Source organism: Coptis chinensis, chromosome 3 (genome assembly GCF_015680905.1).
Source record: "Coptis chinensis isolate HL-2020 chromosome 3, ASM1568090v1, whole genome shotgun sequence".
Classification (NCBI taxonomy): Eukaryota; Viridiplantae; Streptophyta; class Magnoliopsida; order Ranunculales; family Ranunculaceae; genus Coptis; species Coptis chinensis.
The window spans coordinates 73,028,013-73,047,342 of record NC_141458.1 but is presented as its reverse complement, the minus strand read 5'-3'; the positions used below and the strand labels follow the sequence as shown (position 1 = coordinate 73,047,342).

Genomic DNA, 19,330 nt, shown 5'->3' with positions numbered 1-19,330 from the left:
CCAATTAGGATTTCCCCCCCACTAGATGGGAAATTAGGGTCTCCCCCCTAAATACAAAAAAAAAAAAGTCAAAGTGGGTTGACCAAAAATTTTTTGTGTGTATTTAGGAGGGAAACCCTAATTTCCCATCTAGTGGGGGGGAAATCCTAATTGGCTCATCTAGTAGGGGGTAACACTAGTTCACCCTTTATTTTATGTACTAAATGGTCTAAAAAGTATAAGTGGCGTAATTTCTATGAAGGACTCGAGATCTCTACAACTGGGTACAGAGATCATTTCTGTAACCGTGTTATCTCGCCATTGATCCGAATCCGAGATGTGTGTGTGTGCCTCGATACCTGTGTGTGTGCTCCGAGATATGTGTGTGTGCCGAGATATGTGTGTGTGCCGAGATACGAGATGTGTGTGTGTGGTACAGAGATTGTGTACCCGGTTATAGAGGAACCGGTCTCTTCATGAATGCATAACTGGTGTAATTCACACTAGTTGATTCAAATGTATGCATACATTTTGAGCCACACGCCTTGTACAATTGTATCTGTAATTCCTCTTAACCCTCCTTTGGTAGTTGCGGACTTGCGGTAATTTCCCAATTAGGCCAATGATAATGTCACTGGAAACAAGTGACATTGGCGAAGAATATATCGAAAGAGTACGGAATTTTGTGGACCAACTGGAATCCCATATTCACACCCTGTCTCTGCCTCAAATCCAGCCAACCCCAAAAAACTCTCTCTCTCTCTTACTTAACTAAACTACTTTTTATTCCAAAACCCCGACACGTGTCACTTCCCCACCTCAACACTTGACAAAAAACCCAAAATTTAAACTTGTTAACTCAATTCAATCCCATGAAACTGTGTTTGAGTCAATACCTATTCTGAATTTTCCAACAATTTGAGTATTTGTTTTAATCATGGAAGGAAGTTTTAGTGAAATTGAAACTAGTAGTTTAGGTCTAGGTTTAGGTTCAGGTGAAGGACGTCGTCCTCCCAACCCACTTGCTAAGGAGTATAGAAAGGCTTTTACTATTACTACTACTTCCACCTGCAAGACAACACTCATTCGTCACCCTTCTCTTGTAAGTATTTTTTTTTTTTCCCTTTTACCCACTTTGGACTTGTTTGTTTGTTAGTTATATTGAATTGGGTTGTATGGAATCAATGCAGAGATTGTTTCTTTTTTATTTATAATACTGGGGTCATACAAGAGAGGGTACATTGTTTGTTTTTACCTTTTTTTTTTTTTTTTTTTTTTTTTTTTTAATGAATACATGTATACTTGTACGTATAAGAGTTACCTACTAGATTGAAAGTGTAAGTTTGGTGGTCTTAGAGAACGTAAGTCATACTGAGGTGCAGTATGTAGTAAGTATTTAAAGACGTGTCTTGGTGGACAGTGCAGGCATGAATTCATTAGAAGCACTGGTACCCTTGAACCTAATAGCTGACAGCTGTCATAGCAATGAAGTTATAGTTTTTTTTTTTTTTTTTTTGTGTTTCATGTTTAGAAATGGAATAGGGTTGTTACATAGGGAGTGCTAATTAATTCATTTGACGGAAGTGCATCACGGGAAGTTATATTGGAGCAGTAAACTTCCTGTCGATACTTGTTAATAGAGTTTATTTCTATTTTTAAAATTGCTAATTAAGTAATTTTATCTGGTCAAGGGTCAAGCAATTGAGATGAAGCAATAGAATACTCTTTACTTAACAGTTTCATGCTCATTATTAAGATCCAGTCCATGATCCGCACAAATGGTACATGAGGTATACTCTCTTGGTAAGAAATATCAAAGGTCTCGTTCATTAATGACGCATTTCCAGTTGGCCATCAAGTGAGTCATATTTGCATATCAACGAAGAAGGTGAGACACGGACTAGGAGTCCTGCAACAAACTTTGGTTTATAGTGTAAGAATTTGAAACAAGAGTAAGATCAATGCAAAATGTTTCGGTTCTAGGGGTTTCCTGTTGGAGAATCTTGGATATTGAGAGGGAGAAAAGAAATTAAGATGATGAAGAGAAGAGGGGAAAGGAGATGAGACCATGAGAGGCGAGAGAGATTGTTGACCCTTTTTTTTGGAGAGATTGGAGTTCTTGCTTTCTTTTGCAGACAGGCATGACAGAGAATGTTTCTTTCTTCCCCTTGTGCAAGAGTCTCACTTTTTTCGTCTGATGATTCTATCGGTTTTTTGCTCTGTCCACGTCCACCCTTGTTTTCTTTCGCCAACTAATGTTCAGTTTTCTTCTTGAAAAAAAAAAGCAAAATTGGTTTTCTCCTTGAAGAAAGGCCATTTTCCTGCTTTCCTTTACCCAAAAGAATGAATTATAGCGTGTCTAAAAAAATCAACATCCCTCTCCATCTATCTTCCTTGACATCCTCATAGTTTTTTGGCCTTGTGCTTTGATTGTTTCGGGTCTATCATAATGGAATATGTATCAAATCTATCTAAGGCTTTTTACTGAGATGAAGTCCTTGATTCCTATTTTTTTCTTCTGACATCAGCTGTTCCTTGTTTCTCCACCCTTTGTTTAATGTCTCCCCTCCCTGTTCAGCTGGCATACACTTTTTCATCTTTACCTTCCAGTAGCGGGTCAACAATCCATTTATCGTATCAATGGGAAAAAAAGGTTGCTATTTATCTTCTAAATTGTTGGTATTACTGCATCCTTTGGGTTTATTGTAAATTAGATAACTGTGCAAGTGTTCTTATAGGAACCTTTAACCAAATAACTTATGTACATTCTTTGATGTAACACTTAGTTCCCTTGAGATTATAGAGCATAGCATAAAAATGATGGAGGAGAAATGGGATCATTTCCTTCTCAATTGTCCATTTGGTTTTGGGAATTTGGGCACAATTTTGAACTCATTCAACATTGATTGGGTACCTCCGTCGAATATCAAGGAGGCCTTGGGGAAGAATATTATTTTGGCTCCAATAATGCCCAAATGGTTAGCGGACCATCTTCCTAATGCTATTGTAGGAACACTGTGGAAGGATAAAAATTTGAGGATCTTTGAATGTAAAGTAAGACTAAGTTTTTTTTTTCTGCTAAAGTAAGACTAAGTTGGTAGTTGGAATTCAAGGAGGTTCTATGTGATTGAGCTTGTGCAGTTGTGCTAATCAATTGTTAATGTAAAATTTGTACAGTTTAGGTGTAATTGTGATGGGATTGTGAGATGAGTAGCAGGTGCCGACTAGCAAAGTCGGTAAAACCTTTGGGTGATGATACCAGAGGTCTGGGGCTCGAACCCCGCCAGCATCAAAGAGTTACTGATCTCATTTAAAATAGGCTTACCCATCAAAAAAAAAAAAAAATTGTGAGATGAGTACATCTTTGTAATTTGGGGCGCTTGTGTGAAGTCCAGTAGTTTATTGCTACTTAGAAAGGATAATCATGTAATCATTATTATAGTTTCAATATAAACTGGATTTTACGGATAAAAAAAGATCCTTCACTCGCTGATGTTGTACACATGGGGCTAAACACTCTGGTTGCTGTTCACAAACTCAACGTCAATTGAGGCATGTGACTCTATTCTTCGGCTTTATTAAACTATGAATTTATATTGAACAGCTTACTTTATAGATGCAAGATCTTAGGATATCATCTCTTCCATGTATCTCAGGTTTGTGAAATTCTAAATCATAAGTTTCTCCATGCAAGCATGTAAAGCCAATCTTCTTTAAAATGAACTGATCTCGAGTAAGCTGCAAGAATTTGTATCTTTCTGATCCAGTCTGAGTGAAATCCTTGTGTTAACTTACTAAAAAAGTTCTTCATTGAAACTTGACTATGTATCCGCCCCTACCACCTGGTGTGTGCACGCAGAGATATACTGATATATATTGTTAACTCTTGAATCAGCTTATAATTTCTATATAATAGAAGTGTCGAGTTAAAACATAGAAGTTTCCTTTTCATTATCCTCTCATTTATTTTTTTCCTTTTCACCTTGTCATAATTCACTTTTTGTCCTTTTCTCTTCACACTTTCTATCTGGTCATTTTTATTTGGTGTTTCCTTTGTGCATCACTTTTTTCATTTTACCGTCTTGATTTTGTTGGATCCTGACTTCCAGTGTTGTTCGATCTCTTTCCTGTTCTATACTCCATCATATTTAACTCTTATGCACGCCAGACACTAGAGATTGGCCATATTCGCCTCCCCACTCCTACCCTCCTTTTCTCATTCCTTACTTTTCTGTTTCTGATCCAGTAGGTATTCTCCAATTTCTGCTTTACCAGCTGATACCTTAGTGAATAAATATTATAAATGACCAGATATTGACAGGGGTATTAATAAATATTATAGAAGAACAAGAAATGGGAGAATGCTCTGACAAAAAAACTTAAATGAGGAAGACAGGTGCTTGTCTGTTCCATTATCTAGAACTATACTTGAGTGTCCATTGGTACCTTATTGTGTTCTTAATGTTCTTGTTAATGTTATAGATTTTTATATTCGTATGTATTTTTACATGATTAATATCTTATCACTGCCTAAATTTTTTGTTTTTAATTTTTTTTGTCCACTTTTTTCATGATTTTATGCTGTTTATCTTTACGTGGAGGATTAAAGTAACTGGTTAGAGTTTCAACAGGTAAAGTTGCCATCTGATGTTTCTTATGGACCTGTTGTTGAAGGTCGTGAAACAGAGTTCATTCCCATTGTTCGTTCTGGAGCTTGGGCTGACATCGGGTTTCGCCCAAGCATGGAGGATGCATATCTTTGCGTTGATAATCTCATGGGTGATTACAGGGTCAAAAATTTCGGTGAAGGACCAAATGCTTTTTATGGGGTAATTCCTTCATTCTTCATTAATTTATAAATGATCACTGTGGAGATCTCTGACAACCTATTTCCTTTGTTGGAAAAACTTTTGAGTAGATTCTAACTTCTAACGAAAAGTTTTTCTTGGATGCCTAACATGCTAACTGGGCAGGCCTGACAATCCACCTGAAGTAATATGTAAAGCTTGGACGAAATATCTTATTTCCATGGTTGACCTAACTAGGTAGGCAGTAGGTGTAGACACCTAAGTAATATGTAAAGTATGGACAAAATATTGACAATACCAGTGCTTGTTTCCATATGATTATCATAGAGACATAGATTTATCATGTTAGACTCTTTAGAAAGTGTATTGTTTCAATTGTATGCCAAGAAGTGCTTGTGACTGGATGCATCGTGATGTGTCGACTGTGCTATCAATTATATATATTTTTTAAACTTATTATTATTATTATTATTATTTCCGATTTCAGCTATTTTAATCTGTCAAGTCTTTTAAATTAGCATGTAAGTTTGTTTCTTAGTTTAAGGGTTCTTGGCTAGCAAAAGGCCATCTATGAATAAGGCCTTTTTGCTTTAGTTGTAGGAAGAGTTGATTCACTGAGAGTTCTTGATTTAATAAAATTATTTGTTGAGTGAAACAAATTGTTGTTGATGAATTAAGAAATTTCTTGTTAGATCAAGGGATCTTGAGACAAACCATAACCGTTGACTCGTTGAGTAACTTATCTTGCATCCTCGCCTGTGGGAACGGAATGCTGCGATCTTTGACGAAATATTAGGGGTTTACCAATTTTTCATTGCACCGGCACCGAAATCTGCCATAATTTGCCATAGCAAGGAAATCTCTATCAATAGTTTATGCGAAAATATTGGGGGCAAATGGAAAATTTCAGAAAAGTAATATAAAATAGTGCATATTATAGGATAACCTACATGTGGGGTAAGAGCCGGAGATACTTTGGCAGCACCTGACCAACCAGGTTTTTGCATTTACAATAACATTGATAAAGGGGAATTGCGGGATATTGTTTTATTTGGTAGAGAATGGCGTGAGAGGAAACCCAGAAAAAGAGAGGAAGAAAAGAAGGAAAACTCCTTCCTCTCCTCTTAGCTCAAGTTCTCCTATTTTTCATTTAGTTTTTTCTTTTCTCCAATACCCAGTGTGTTTCTACTTCTCTGGCATCTCCTTTAAATTGCTCTCATCCCTTTGTGGAAGCAAATTGGGTCTTCTTGATTTGTAAAATAGAAGCTTCAACATTGGCGGTGGGTGAGACTTTGAACGTTGTTTGTTGTTAGAGGACCATGAGAGGTACAACATCATTGTGTAGAAAAGAAGTGGCAAAGTACAACATCGTAAAACCGAGCAAGAGCTTGCTCGAGCTAACATCATGAAACCGAGCAAGAGCTTGCTCGAGCTCCTTCATCATGATGTCTTTTGTTCATCTTAAGAAAGGTTTTACATTTTCCGGAGCTGCTTTTATGGTTATTTTTTTTATTTTTATTTTTATTTTTGGCCTAATAAAACAAATTTTTTATTAGAAATCAAGAAAACATAATGTGACAGAGGGAGTCTCATTATGAACCCATACAAGATGAAGACATCAAATCAGGATAATTTCCTCTCATCTCACTATAAGATCATGAAAATGTAAGTCCCGTTCCGGTGATCAAATCTAAGCCACTTTTATGGTATTAGACATCATTTGATCACGAAAGAAATATAAAGTAAAATTTTGAATCTTTTTAAATATAGCAGGTTAGTGAGAAAAACGAAAAGGGAAAATAATGCAAAGCCTGAGACTGTTAAAAGTCATTAGCTTGAAGAATTTGGTAAATTTTCTATTGGGGGTATGGGTGGAAAGAACAAAACTTTTTGATTGCGGTGCTTTTTATTGGAATGAGTTTAGAGAACTGAGGGCGTCTCTGTTATCATCATTGGCAAGTGACAATTTTTCCATCATTTGCCAGTGGCAAAGCTTCCATGGAAATCATAGTGGGCAGAGACAATTTTAGTGGGCTTGGCTGCTTTTAATAGCATCTTCTATCCAACACTTTTCAGTTATTTATTTTCTTGGGTTGTTTTTGTCAAAAAACCATCTTTCAATTATACACTTTCTTGCTACACTGTCCGGGTCTCTCTCTCTCTCTCTCTTTTTTTTTTTTTTTTTTTGTATTTTCTTATTTCACTTTCTGGATCCGCAAGTTTGCTGTTTGACATGCAGTTTGAAGTGTATGACGCGGAAAATATACCACTGTTCCACTGTGTATGACGCAATAGAATACCACACTGTTCCACTGTGATTAAAGTATATATAATTTAAAATATAGCAAACAAAGTCTAACATTAAAACCCCTAGGCCAGGTTCATGTGGTCTTCCATTCTCCTCGCCTATGGGACAACGTTAAAATTGACAGGAAAGTGTTAGGGTCAAAGTTGCTGTAAGAATATTTCACCCACTCTATAGTGGGCAAATCATTCAGAGTGGGTACGAAATTTGCCGTGGGACAAAAGATGAAACAAACAGCCGTGTGTCAGCATAGCTAACTTTAGTTGGTGAGCTCCCCACTATAGCGATTCACCGCGGCAAAATACACCCTAAAATTGAATAGAAACTTGTCTGTTGCTGTTGCCAAATAGGGGGTGTAGATTACTAGTGCTTTAGCAAAATAACAAACTATATAATCGAGACGAGGTTTGTCATCTTATGTGGAGGATATCTCAATAATGTTTTGAACTAATTTCCTTCGCTAGTTGAAGATTTTGAAATCATTTCCAACCTAACTTCACTTGTTTTTTGTTCGATCAGGTCTTTGACGGTCATGGAGGAAAGCATGCTGCTGATTTTGCTTGCGACCATTTACCAAGGTTCATCCTAGAAGATGAAGATTTTCCAAGGGAGATCGAAAGGGTCATTTCTTCTGCATTTCTGCAGACAGATTCTGCTTTTGCTGAAGCTTGCGCTCTTGATGCTGCTTTAGCTTCTGGTACAACTGCTTTGGCAGCACTTGTTATTGGGAGGTCGGTGCTTCTTTGCCTCCTCAAAGTGCTCCTACTACTTATCCTCTCTTTTTTTTTTATCTATAAGAGTTAAATTTCATTCCTCTCTATAGGTGTTGTTTCCCTTAACTCTGTAGCTTTGTTATCTCTTACTGGTATAGAGGCATTACTTTGATGTGACCAAAAACATAATTTTGCAAGATGATCTCATGATCGTGACGGTGTTTTTGATTTCTTGAATAACTACCTGTGTAATACTTTTGGAAGTGACATAGTATTTACTTTATAGAGGAACATCCAGCTCTAGTGGTGAGCGTTATTCTCAAGCTACTAGTGTTTAGAATCATGATTTCCAGTGGGCGAAGGGGTTAGATGCAGAATGTTTAGACAAATTAGGAACCTTTAAATTGTAGGAAATTAGGAAAATGGGCGAGGAATGTTTAGACGTAAAGTTCGCGGTTAGAATTGGGTAAAATTTAATGTTAATGTTTCTCACAAAAGACAATTGATACTGAGTTTGATTCTCTGACTTTTGTTAAGAAATTTTATAAAATTGAAGATGAACTTCTGTAAAAAGATACAATGCCAATGTCTGACTTCAGAATGATTAAATTTTGGTTGTGTTTGGTTCATGAAATTCTGTTGGAGGCTATGCTTCTGCTCTTCTTTCAAATGCCTTTGCTGACAGCTTCATCCTTTCTGAAAGCCGATTGTTATACATGTAATTTAATCAAGATGTCCCACACGGTAAATCAATTATTGTTGTACTATGATATTATCATGTTGGAGATGGTAGCCTATTTTTCAAAGTCGACGCCAAATTGGTGCGAGGCATCCAAGGCACACATAGTTACTGGTTGTTGCCATAGCTGTTGCCAGGAAACCTAGCGCCACTTGCTTGCCTCCCCTGACAACTTAGATGGTAACTGGCAAGAGTGACTTTGTGAGACCTTTGTCTCTCAAGTAGATGGTGGAAACTCATTGTATCGGGTACTACATATGTGATATTGAAACATCTATTTTGGTTGGAGAGCATGCCTGATCTACTATTGAAATGGTAAGGGAGCAGTCATGAGATTTTGTTTTCTTGTTGATTTAGGTCTTTGAATGTGACTCTGTTGTCACTGGAGTTGTGCAAAACAGTTTCTGGGCGCTCGTATAGCCTTGTTACTCTGAGTAAATGTCTTCTATCTTGGGACCCAATTGAAGTTTGAATTTCTTTGCTTCTCCTTTTTAGTTGCTCTTAATTCTCAAGACTTCTTGCCTTGCCTTAGAGTCCAATCGGTCCAAATTTTACTTAATTGGTCTTTATCTTTGACAGTTCATTGGTGGTGGCTAACGCTGGAGACTGCCGAGCAGTACTCTGCCGCCGAGGAAAAGCAGTTGAGATGTCAAGGGATCACAAGCCCGTCTGTACAAAAGAAAGGATGCGGATAGAAGCATCTGGAGGCTATGTTTATGATGGCTACCTCAATGGGCAACTCAATGTTGCTCGTGCACTGGGGGACTGGCATATGGAGGGCCTGAAGGATCAGGAAGGTGGTCCTTTGAGTGCTGAGCCTGAGTTAATGACGACAAAGTTGACAGAAGAAGATGAGTTTCTGATAATAGGTTGTGATGGCATCTGGGATGTCTTCAGGAGCCAGAATGCTGTGGATTTTGCCCGGCGGAAGCTCCAGGAGCACAATGACCCTGTAATGTGTTGTAAGGAGCTTGTAGACGAAGCTTTAAAGAGGAAGAGTGGTGACAATTTAGCTGTTGTGGTAGTCTGCTTCCATTCCAAGCCACCGCCAAACTTGGTGGCTCCACGGGGCCGTGTTCAGCGGAGCATATCAGCAGAAGGTCTGCGGGAGTTACAGAGCTTTTTGGATAGTTTGAAGAATTGAAATCCTGGGTAAATTGCAGGTAATATCTTGTTTGTAGGATCTTAGTGTTGAGAATTCACCGAGGTGATAGTCCAACTGTAACATATGCGGCGCCAGCATACTTTTGTTTTGTTGAGTTAGATTTCCTCATTTCGGCCATCTTATCAATCAACATTTAAGTGAGATTGCTAATCTCTAACCCAGCTTTGGAAAGTTTTAATTAATTTGGTTCCCTTGAACCTTTGGCCCATTGAAACATTGCTCCAAATTTTCCGATGATTTGTTTGAATAAACCAGAAGTCTTAATTGTTCAGAGTTATTAATCTTGTTTAGCTTAGGTGCTTATTTTTGTTGCAAGGGCTGTAAAGCAAGCTTGCTTCAATGGAAAATCTTTTATATATTTTACAATGACAGGTGATCATGATGTTAGTTGTGGTGAGGTTGTATATTTAGCTTGGAGTTAAAGGATTCAATCATGCAATAACTCAAAAGTGACCAAATGAGATTCAGTTGCATCTTCCATTTTGAAGTTACAAGTTTTGCAAGCTTAGTTGTGAGGCCAAGACAAAGAACATTGACTGAACCATCGTGCGCAAGTGTTCCTCGTTTTTTTAACATTTATTCGAAACAAGTATTTCATAGACATGAAACAGTTCTTGAAGCTTGTACCCTGATTCCAAGCTGACATTACTGCTTTTCATGTTATTATTGTGTACTCTACCAACACAGTGTACTGCTGTGTCCACATATTCTAAATTTCTAATGGTCATTGTGAAATTATTAAAAGGGTCCCTCATTCATCTTCTAATTGTCATTGTAAATAGTTACTCAATATGTTGTGACCAGACCTGTTGTTAATTACACTTTTTAGTTAATTAAGCAATCATATGGGGTTGTTATAAGTTATAACAAAATGCGGAAAGTAGGTCATTGGGGATAGGCCGGGGGGTCATTTGGTGGACCGATGGGTCCCTAAATGTGCAGAACTCATGGAGCTTTCATCTGCACGTTGCCACTAGAAATGCAGACCATTTGTTGTGGTGGGTGCATGTGACTGCTACGAGATTCTTGTTCAGTTGTTCCTTCATAAAATTGTTTGTGATGAAAAGCAAATACTGTGAGGACGGAGGACCCAATATCAGCTTTCTTTTTTCTCAATATCACCTTTCTGTGTAATTCGAACCAAAATAAAAAATAAATTCTGAATAATTGAAGCTTCTGCTTAGTCTATTATTCGGTTATTCCTACGTTCTCTAAAGCCAACAAATAATTTCGTCTTCCCATAGAAGGCAGCATCCAATTTTGTCCACATGAGCGTATTATGGTAAACCTCTGTCATGTCCATAAAGTCTAAGGCCATGTGTAAACTCTTTGCCCCCCACCTTGAACTCAGTCCTTCATGGCTCCATGGACCATGGTGTTATTACTGAACTAGTTGGGTACTCATGGCCATTACTCGAGAGGTCCTTTCCACCATTTCCATTCCAAGTGAAGAAGTTACATACAATACACCGGGAAGATGGTCGGATCCTCGCTCTCCTTTGGCAACATGTGAATTTCTTTATTGGAAAAAAAGATCAGTGAAAATCAAAAACAAAAAAGATGAGAAAGAAGATGAAAGGATGTTGTATTTCTAGACTGTTGGATCACACATCCAACGGTTGTAGACCTCGGTTGTGGACCTCATCCCTATGAGGACATTTTCGGGTAGACAACCACTTTTGTTAAGGTCCAGCTACTATGAAGATATCTTTATAGGGATGAGGATCTACAAACCATTTGATGTGTGATCCAATGATTTGAAAATCCAAAACAAAAAAGATGAAAGGATGTTGTATTTCTAGACCGTTGGATCACACATCTAATGGTTGCGGACCTCATCCCTATGAGGACATTCTCGGGATAGACAGCTTCTTTTGTTAAGGTCCAGCTACTCCGATAATATCTTTATAGGGATGAGGGTCCGCAGATCATTTGATGTGTGATCCAATGGTTTGAAAATCAAAAACAAAAAAGATAGAGAGAAGATGAAAGAATGTTGTATTTCTAGACCGTTGAATGTGTCCAACAGTTGCGGACCTCATCCCTATGAGGACATTCTTGGGATAGACAATCTCTTTTGTTAAGGTCCAGCTACTCTAAGGATATCTTTATAGGGATGAAGGGTCCGCAGACCATTTGATATGTGATCCAATAGTCTGAAAATCAAAAATAAAAAAGATGAGAGAGAAGATGGAAGAATGTTGTATTTCTAGACCGTTGGATCACACATCCAACGGTTGCGGACTTACACATCCACAGTTACAGACCTCATCCCTATGAGGACATTCTCGGGGTAGACAACCTCTGTTGTTAAATGTTTTCGTGGTGTTTTCGTGTGTCTTTCATTGTAAGAGGAGGTCTGCATGCGTGTCACTTTTCTTTTTTATTTTATTTATTTATTTATTTCGCTAATCACTTTCTTTTTTATTACTACTACATAAATGACCAATTCTAACCGTTCCGACTTGGATAGAATGAAATAAAGAGGAGAAACGAATAACATGTGAATTTGGTAAAATTACTGGTCTCGTATGCAGAACACTGACAATTATATCATAAGTTCATAACAATTTGGTCGGAATTGTTATGAACTTGGTCGGAATTGTTATATCATAAGAGGTGTCTGTTTATAACCCCTTATTATATAATAAAATACAGAGTAATGATACGAGTAAGAGACCCAGTAAGAGAACGAAAGATGTGAAATAAACATCAAAGCAGAAGTAGATATGGCTAGAAATAAGCCAAAAAAATGTTTTGTGTTTTTAACTTTTTTCTACTTCATGCTTGTTATACCAGGATTACCATGTCCAACCGTCCAAATCCTAGCTCACAATTCATCAAGGCCCAGATAGCCTTTAATATGGTCCATATAAGCAAGCCCAAGAGGCTTTACAACATTTCTTAGCCATAGTTCTTGATTTCTACGGAAACGGAATATTGGAATTCCACCAAATATTTATGTTTTTGAAGAAATTAAAATAACAATCTTATGATCGAAAAATGTAAATTGTGAGTTTTGGTCGTAATATGTTAAAATTTAGAATTCCGGTTTTGAAACTGTGGAATTATGGAAATTCTGAAAACATAAACTATGCTACGCATAGTACAAAATATCAGGATATGAGTATTTATCGATATTCAATTTTTGGATATGTATCATGGATATATCCTCCTCTTTGGGGATATTTGACATTGTTTCACATGCAAATATCGTAGATATATCTAAAATATCGACAAATATCGTGGATATTTCTTGATATATAATGATATATTATTTATATTTATTTGAAATATAATGGTAAATATTAAATAAAATTGTTATATACACAAAATATCGCCAAATATCGCAAAAATATCCCCAAATATCGTTGAAATATCACCGATATTTGCAGTCGTATATATCTCTGAACATATCGTGATATTTATATATCTTCCTCTGAAATCTGGATAGATATCCCCAAATATCACGATATATCGAGATATTTTGTACTATGATGCTACGACCACCTATGAGTAAAGAAGGTGAATTTCAAATTCTTTGTGGGAAAAAAAAAATAGAATATTGAAAACCAAAATTATCTCCTTTTGTGTTTAAAATGTCAATCGTCAGTAACTCAATAATATCTTACATGCAAAAGATCATGTTAAGCTCCAGGATCATGAGTTTGATTATAGGCGTTTCTCTTACTCCTCTTAGGCTTGAATCTTTAGACTTTATTAATGAAGCTTCGAAGCATAGTGTGGCACTATGGTACAGTTACAAAATGTAGTCATACCAAGTTTAATGCTAATAGGGGATGGTTATATGGATTCCTTCTTATAGAGTTACTCCCACGCCTAAAAATGGACTTACAAGATTTACAAGATGAATTGATGGCTAATTTTTTGTGGAGATATACATCACAGGATGGAGAACACCCCCCACAAAAAATCAGCTCGATTGAATATGTTTAATTAGCCTTGTCAAAAATTGTTATAATATATATATATATTAGAAGTACATATTTATTTTAAATTAAAATAAATACGTAAGTAAAATTTTACCTAGAAAATTAATTCAAATTCAAATTTTTATGGATATTATCTACTCACCATAAATACCATCTCTACAAAATTTCAGCTCACTTGAAAACTTCTAACCTAGATAAAAATTGTTGTCATATTTACAAAAAAATCTAACGATCCAGAAAATAGTGTTTTTGCAATCATCTTTTGTCTAGGTTCGAGATTCCTAAATGAGTTGAAATTTTGTGGAGATGATGTTTATGGTAAGTAGATAATATCCACAAAAAATTAGGTTTTGATTAAATTTCTAGGTGAAGTTTTATTTACGTACTTATTTTAACTTAAAATAAGTATATACTTCTAAGATCTCTATATATATAAGCCGTTAGATAATTTCATAACATTCTAAACGATTTTTTATGAGATTGTACACCTTCAAATGACCTAATTTTTGTGGGGATGATCTATATTGTATGGAAAACAATTTTACTAAAAATCAGCTTCTAATTCATTATATTTGGTGGTGGAGTCACTTTAGGGCATCTCCAATGGAAGATGTAAACCGTATAGAGTGTAAAATTTACACTCCAAATATAAAAAAATTATTTTCAATAGGGGTGGTATATCGTAGATAATAGAGTATTAGTTGATAGAGGAGGTGGGGAATTCTCGATCTCGCTATCAGTTGATAAATAGCTTGGGCGACACTTTAACCAACGTCCGAACAAAAAAAAATTCGGACATCATTTAAGTAACGTTCATTTTTAATTCTAAAGTGACGTCTGAATTTAAATTAAAAAGGGACGTCACTTAAAATGACGTCCGAGTTTAAAATCTAATTTTTTTAACACTTCTCTATTGGGGAGTATAGAGTATGGATATTTATAGACTATACAATAATATATAATTAGAAGTGTAAAATCCTAATAGCACATATGTGGAGTCTAGGTGGAAGTGTAATTTTACACCCCACATTGGAAATGCTCTTAGTGGAGTTCATATAACCATTAACATTATAGCAAACAATTACTTATTTACTTTTGCTAGAAAAATACAATCACAAAATTTAAAATACAACCATGCTCTAATGTTGAGTCAATGAGTCTTGTAGGATATTTTGTGGACTTAAAAAGAAAAAGAAAAAACTTAAAAAGAATAGTTAATAGTTAAAGTTTAAGCATGCCACATTCCACTGGGCCACAGGTCACAGCAGTACAGCACACAATATGAAGCCAAATATGATCCAAAAGTCATTCCAATTTCTAAGCCAAAAAAATCTGCTCCCGGGGGCCAAGTATTACGCAAGTCTAATCGTAATATATGTTATACTTCCAATTAATCAACCTAACTGAGATTCTTTTGAAATGATTAACGCCAGTGTTCTCTAATCTCAACTTATCAGAAAGCCATGACCAAGATCAAAAGATCAAAAGATCAAAGCAATGACAAGTTGACAACAGCATATCAGTTATCACAAGGCGTATTCTCTTGCATAGCTGTACAGAAACCGAATATTTGCCATTTGTAAGTATCAGAAACCAGTACTAAAACAAAAGGTTTAAATTAATAGGTAAACAACACTCTCTGAGTCAAACATTTATATTGTTCCAATTTTCCAATAAACTTCCGAGCTGTACTCTTAAGTTACTTCCCTTCCTAAATGAGTTGTAACCATCAATAAAAGATAAGTGGGCCCATCTCTACTCCATTGCCGTTTTTCTTCAAAAATAAAATGTCTTAAAACATACGTTTCAGTATTTCACACTGCCAGCTCCACACCACACCACGACTTCCTCGATTTTTGGCTTTGCCCTTTTTCACCTCGTGATACACTGATACCTACTAGTCCTATTTCTCTCTCTTTCTCTCATGGCTTCTTTCACTGAATTGCCTCTTCAAACTCACCATAAAAAACCACCTATTAGTATTAACAAGCCCATCTCATAAAACGCACTTGTTTTTTTGTTTTTCCATCATCTCAAAACAATGGCAATGCTACTACCATCTCTAGTAATCATTCTAGTACTGAGTCAACTCACTAGCTCAGAACCGATTCAAGAAAAGCAAGCATTACTCTCTTTCATATCAAAACTCCCACACGCAAATCGTCTCCAATGGAACTCAAACGATTCCGCATGTAACTGGGTCGGAGTCAAATGCGACTCTAACAATTCCTACATTTACTCACTTCGTCTACCAGGTACCGATCTAGTGGGTCAAATTCCACCCAACACACTAGGCAATTTAACTCAGTTACGTATACTGAGTCTCCGTTCCAACCGGTTATCCGGTCAACTCCCCACTGATTTCTCCAACTTAAAACTACTCCGTAGTCTCTTCCTACAAAACAATGTGTTTTCAGGTGAGTTCCCAACGAGTCTGGTCACATTAACTCGTTTGACTCGGGTAGATATTTCTTCCAACAATTTCACTGGAAATATTCCATTTTTAGTGAATAATTTGACAAACTTGACTGGTTTGTTTTTAGAGAAAAATCGGTTTTCAGGAAGTCTACCAAGTATTGATATTCCTAGTTTACGAAATTTTAATGTGTCTTACAACAACCTCAATGGCTCTATACCCAAGACACTACAAGTATTCCCACCATCTTCATTCACTGGGAATTTAAATCTATGTGGGGGTCCTTTAATTCCTTGCAACGCCTCATTTTTCCCATCCCCATCTCCTTCCCCATCAATTTTTCCACCAACTACAGCGCGAAAACGATCCAAAAGGCTCTCCAAAGCTGCTATTATAGCAATTGCTATAGGTTCAGCGTTGATTCTCCTTGTATTGTTCTTGTGTTTATTCTTCTGCTTGAAACGCAAGCGACGTGCTCCACCTCCAAAGATACCCAAACCGGTACCAAGATCCGTGGTTATGGAACCTGGGACGACTTCGTCGTCGAAAGACGACATTGGGGGTGGGGTTAGTGAGTCTGAGAGGAATAAATTAGTGTTTTTAGGTGGTGGGGTGTTTAGTTTTGATTTAGAGGATTTGTTAAGAGCTTCTGCTGAAGTATTGGGGAAAGGAAGTGTGGGTACTTCTTATAAAGCTGTTTTAGAAGAAGGGACTACTGTTGTTGTGAAGAGATTGAAAGATGTCTCTGTTACTAAGAAGGAATTTGAAGTGGTAATGGAATCTCTTGGGAAAATTAAACATGAAAATGTTCTTCCATTAAGAGCATTTTATTTTTCTAAAGATGAGAAATTGCTTGTGTATGATTTCTTGAATGCTGGAAGTTTGTCTGCACTTCTTCATGGTATGTTTTCTTGTTTTACACTTTTACAGTAGTAACTTCAGCCGGAAATTCTTTTTTTTTTTTTTTTTTTTTGCTAAAATTTAAGTATTTGGCATTTATTAGGGTATATTTGTCATTTACTCGAGTAGCCGTATGTTCGTCTTTAAGGAGTATAAAATTTCTAATCAGCACTGGGTGCGCGTGTAAATACTCCTCTAACTTTTACCTAGCGTCTTCAACTTTATTGCTGTTTGGCACATTGAAATTGCCACCTGGAGTGTCCGAGTGACCATTGTGGCATTGAAATTTGTGTTATTTACCTATACTAGCATGATGCATGTGCTCCGCACATGATGTTTAGTAGTTGTTATTTGGTGTGGAAAAAGTGTGTTGAGTTTAAATGACATAATTGTCTTTATTATTATTACAAATTTACTTTAATATTTTGATTGGGTGTTTTGTCATTTAATCAAATGGATATGGGCAATTCCGTTCAAATAAAATGGTTGAAGAGACCAAGAGTTACATAAAAAAACATTAAAATATTGTTGCGGGACTGTAGATAACAGCCGCGTTCTTTAAAGTATTTTAGATGCCACGAATAAAGACGTCAAAAATCCCCGTATACTAAAGTAAGGGAAATGTGCGAAGATCTTTTCTATGAAAAGAAAAAAAGTGATGCTTTAGTATTTTTCTTATAAAATCAAATGACATATACACTTTAGTTTGGTAACATTTAGCATTGCAGATTGGGAATCGAATACGTTTTCCAAAAATAACCCCATGTGTTGTGAATAAATCGAATATGTGTGATGCTATTGAACTATTCCGCCCAATGTATAGCACATATTTTGACTAGTAATCAGGAAAATGCTGAATTTCAGCCTCATCAGTTTCAAAAGTACAAAAATCTCATTTTTGCTCTGAAAATTTCAGTAAGATAAACATTTTGTACCAACTCTGGTTACCAAGTACCTACATTTTAGCTGCTGATAAGTTTTTGGTGTTATTTCTGCCTCTGGCTTATTTAACTGGATAACGGGAATGCTAACAGGTAGTAGAGGTTCGGGTCGAACACCACTTGACTGGGATAACCGGATGAAAATAGCAATCAGCTCAGCAAGAGGTATAGCTCACCTCCATGTCTCAGGGAAAACAGTCCATGGCAACATCAAGTCATCAAACGTACTTCTTCGTTCAGATCTTGATGCATGCGTTTCTGATTACGGGTTAAACCCATTATTTGGAACGTCCACCCCACCCAATAGGGTGGCAGGCTACCGTGCACCAGAAGTAGTGGAAACTCGTAAGGTTACATACAAATCTGACGTGTACAGCTTTGGTGTATTATTGTTAGAACTGTTAACGGGTAAAGCACCAAATCAAGCTTCATTAGGTGAAGAAGGTATTGATTTACCCAGATGGGTGCAATCGGTTGTTCGAGAAGAATGGACTGCCGAGGTTTTTGATGTGGAGTTGATGAGATATCATAATATTGAGGAAGAGATGGTTCAGTTACTCCAGATTGCAATGTCGTGTGTGTCGACTGTGCCTGATCAACGACCATCTATGCAGGAAGTGGTTCGGATGATTGAGGATTTGAATAGAAGCGAAACAGATGATGGGTTACGACAATCATCTGACGATCCTTCCAAAGGATCTGATGGTCAAACTCCTCCACCAGAGGCAAGGACTCCCCCAGTAGCACGCACACCGTAACTTCTCATTATCAAAACAGGAATACAAATTGTAATTGTATTTGTTCATCCTCCTTTTTTTTCATCTTATTTTATTCTTTTTTATTTGGTTTTTTGGTTTCCTGGAATGATTTTTGTCAGGTCTGAATTGTTTGGAGGGAAAATTCCAAAGATCCTATTGGAAACTGTCCATTTGTTGGAATTAGGTTGTTTCATTTATTTAATTGGTATTCTCCATTTTTTTGCATATATTAATCTGCCTGAAAGTTTGACTTGCTCTATTGCACAAGTGCACAACCTCAACGGAATTTAAGTTGGAACTAGTAAGCAGTCAGGCGTAGACGCGTAGTATACACGTTCATTATGCTAATCATTGTTCTTTCAACCAAGACTCAAAATATCGAATTCTGTGAATATTTTGATATGCCTAAAAATTGATATATATAAAAAATATTGGAGATATCTATTTTTTTGTTGACCAGTCAAAATTTTGTTTTGTATGTTGATATATAAAAAATATCGTTGATTATATTGGAAATATCGTCAATATATCGGTCAAAATCAATAATATCGGTCAAAGTCAATAATTTATATCAGATATATCGTATATATCAGTTGATATATATCGTTATATCAGAAATTGCGATATATATGGTGAAAAAAAAGATTCAATAT

At 36.4% G+C, this 19,330-nt stretch overlaps 2 protein-coding genes across 2 annotated transcripts; both read left to right on the top strand.

The window, feature by feature from the left end:
- The first annotated feature begins 654 nt into the window (after positions 1-654).
- On the top strand, positions 655-9,973 carry DBP1 (DNA-binding protein phosphatase 1). Its single transcript, XM_086602588.1, has 4 exons — positions 655-1,081; positions 4,611-4,808; positions 7,612-7,823; positions 9,124-9,973. The coding sequence occupies exons 1-4, from the start codon at positions 917-919 to the stop codon at positions 9,686-9,688; spliced, it is 1,140 nt and encodes a 379-aa protein (XP_086458714.1). The 5' UTR covers positions 655-916; the 3' UTR covers positions 9,689-9,973.
- A 5,295-nt stretch (positions 9,974-15,268) lies between these two features.
- Positions 15,269-18,892, top strand: LOC147510736 (Leucine-rich repeat protein kinase family protein). The gene is made up of 2 exons (XM_086602587.1): positions 15,269-16,979; positions 18,013-18,892. Exons 1-2 carry the CDS (start codon positions 15,704-15,706, stop codon positions 18,675-18,677), a joined length of 1,941 nt encoding a protein of 646 aa, XP_086458713.1. The 5' UTR covers positions 15,269-15,703; the 3' UTR covers positions 18,678-18,892.
- The last annotated feature ends 438 nt before the right edge of the window (positions 18,893-19,330 follow it).

What these genes read in the sequence shown, in the direction of transcription:
- DBP1 (XM_086602588.1), top strand. Translation starts at nt 917, where the DNA reads ATGGAAGGAAGTTTTAGTGAAATTGAAACTAGTAGTTTAGGTCTAGGT. An exon ending in TCATTCGTCACCCTTCTCTT is followed by an intron (nt 1,082 to 4,610) that starts GTAAGTATTTTT and finishes GAGTTTCAACAG; the next exon opens with GTAAAGTTGCCATCTGATGT. An exon ending in GACCAAATGCTTTTTATGGG is followed by an intron (nt 4,809 to 7,611) that starts GTAATTCCTTCA and finishes TTGTTCGATCAG; the next exon opens with GTCTTTGACGGTCATGGAGG.
- LOC147510736 (XM_086602587.1), top strand. Translation starts at nt 15,704, where the DNA reads ATGGCAATGCTACTACCATCTCTAGTAATCATTCTAGTACTGAGTCAA. An exon ending in TTTGTCTGCACTTCTTCATG is followed by an intron (nt 16,980 to 18,012) that starts GTATGTTTTCTT and finishes GAATGCTAACAG; the next exon opens with GTAGTAGAGGTTCGGGTCGA.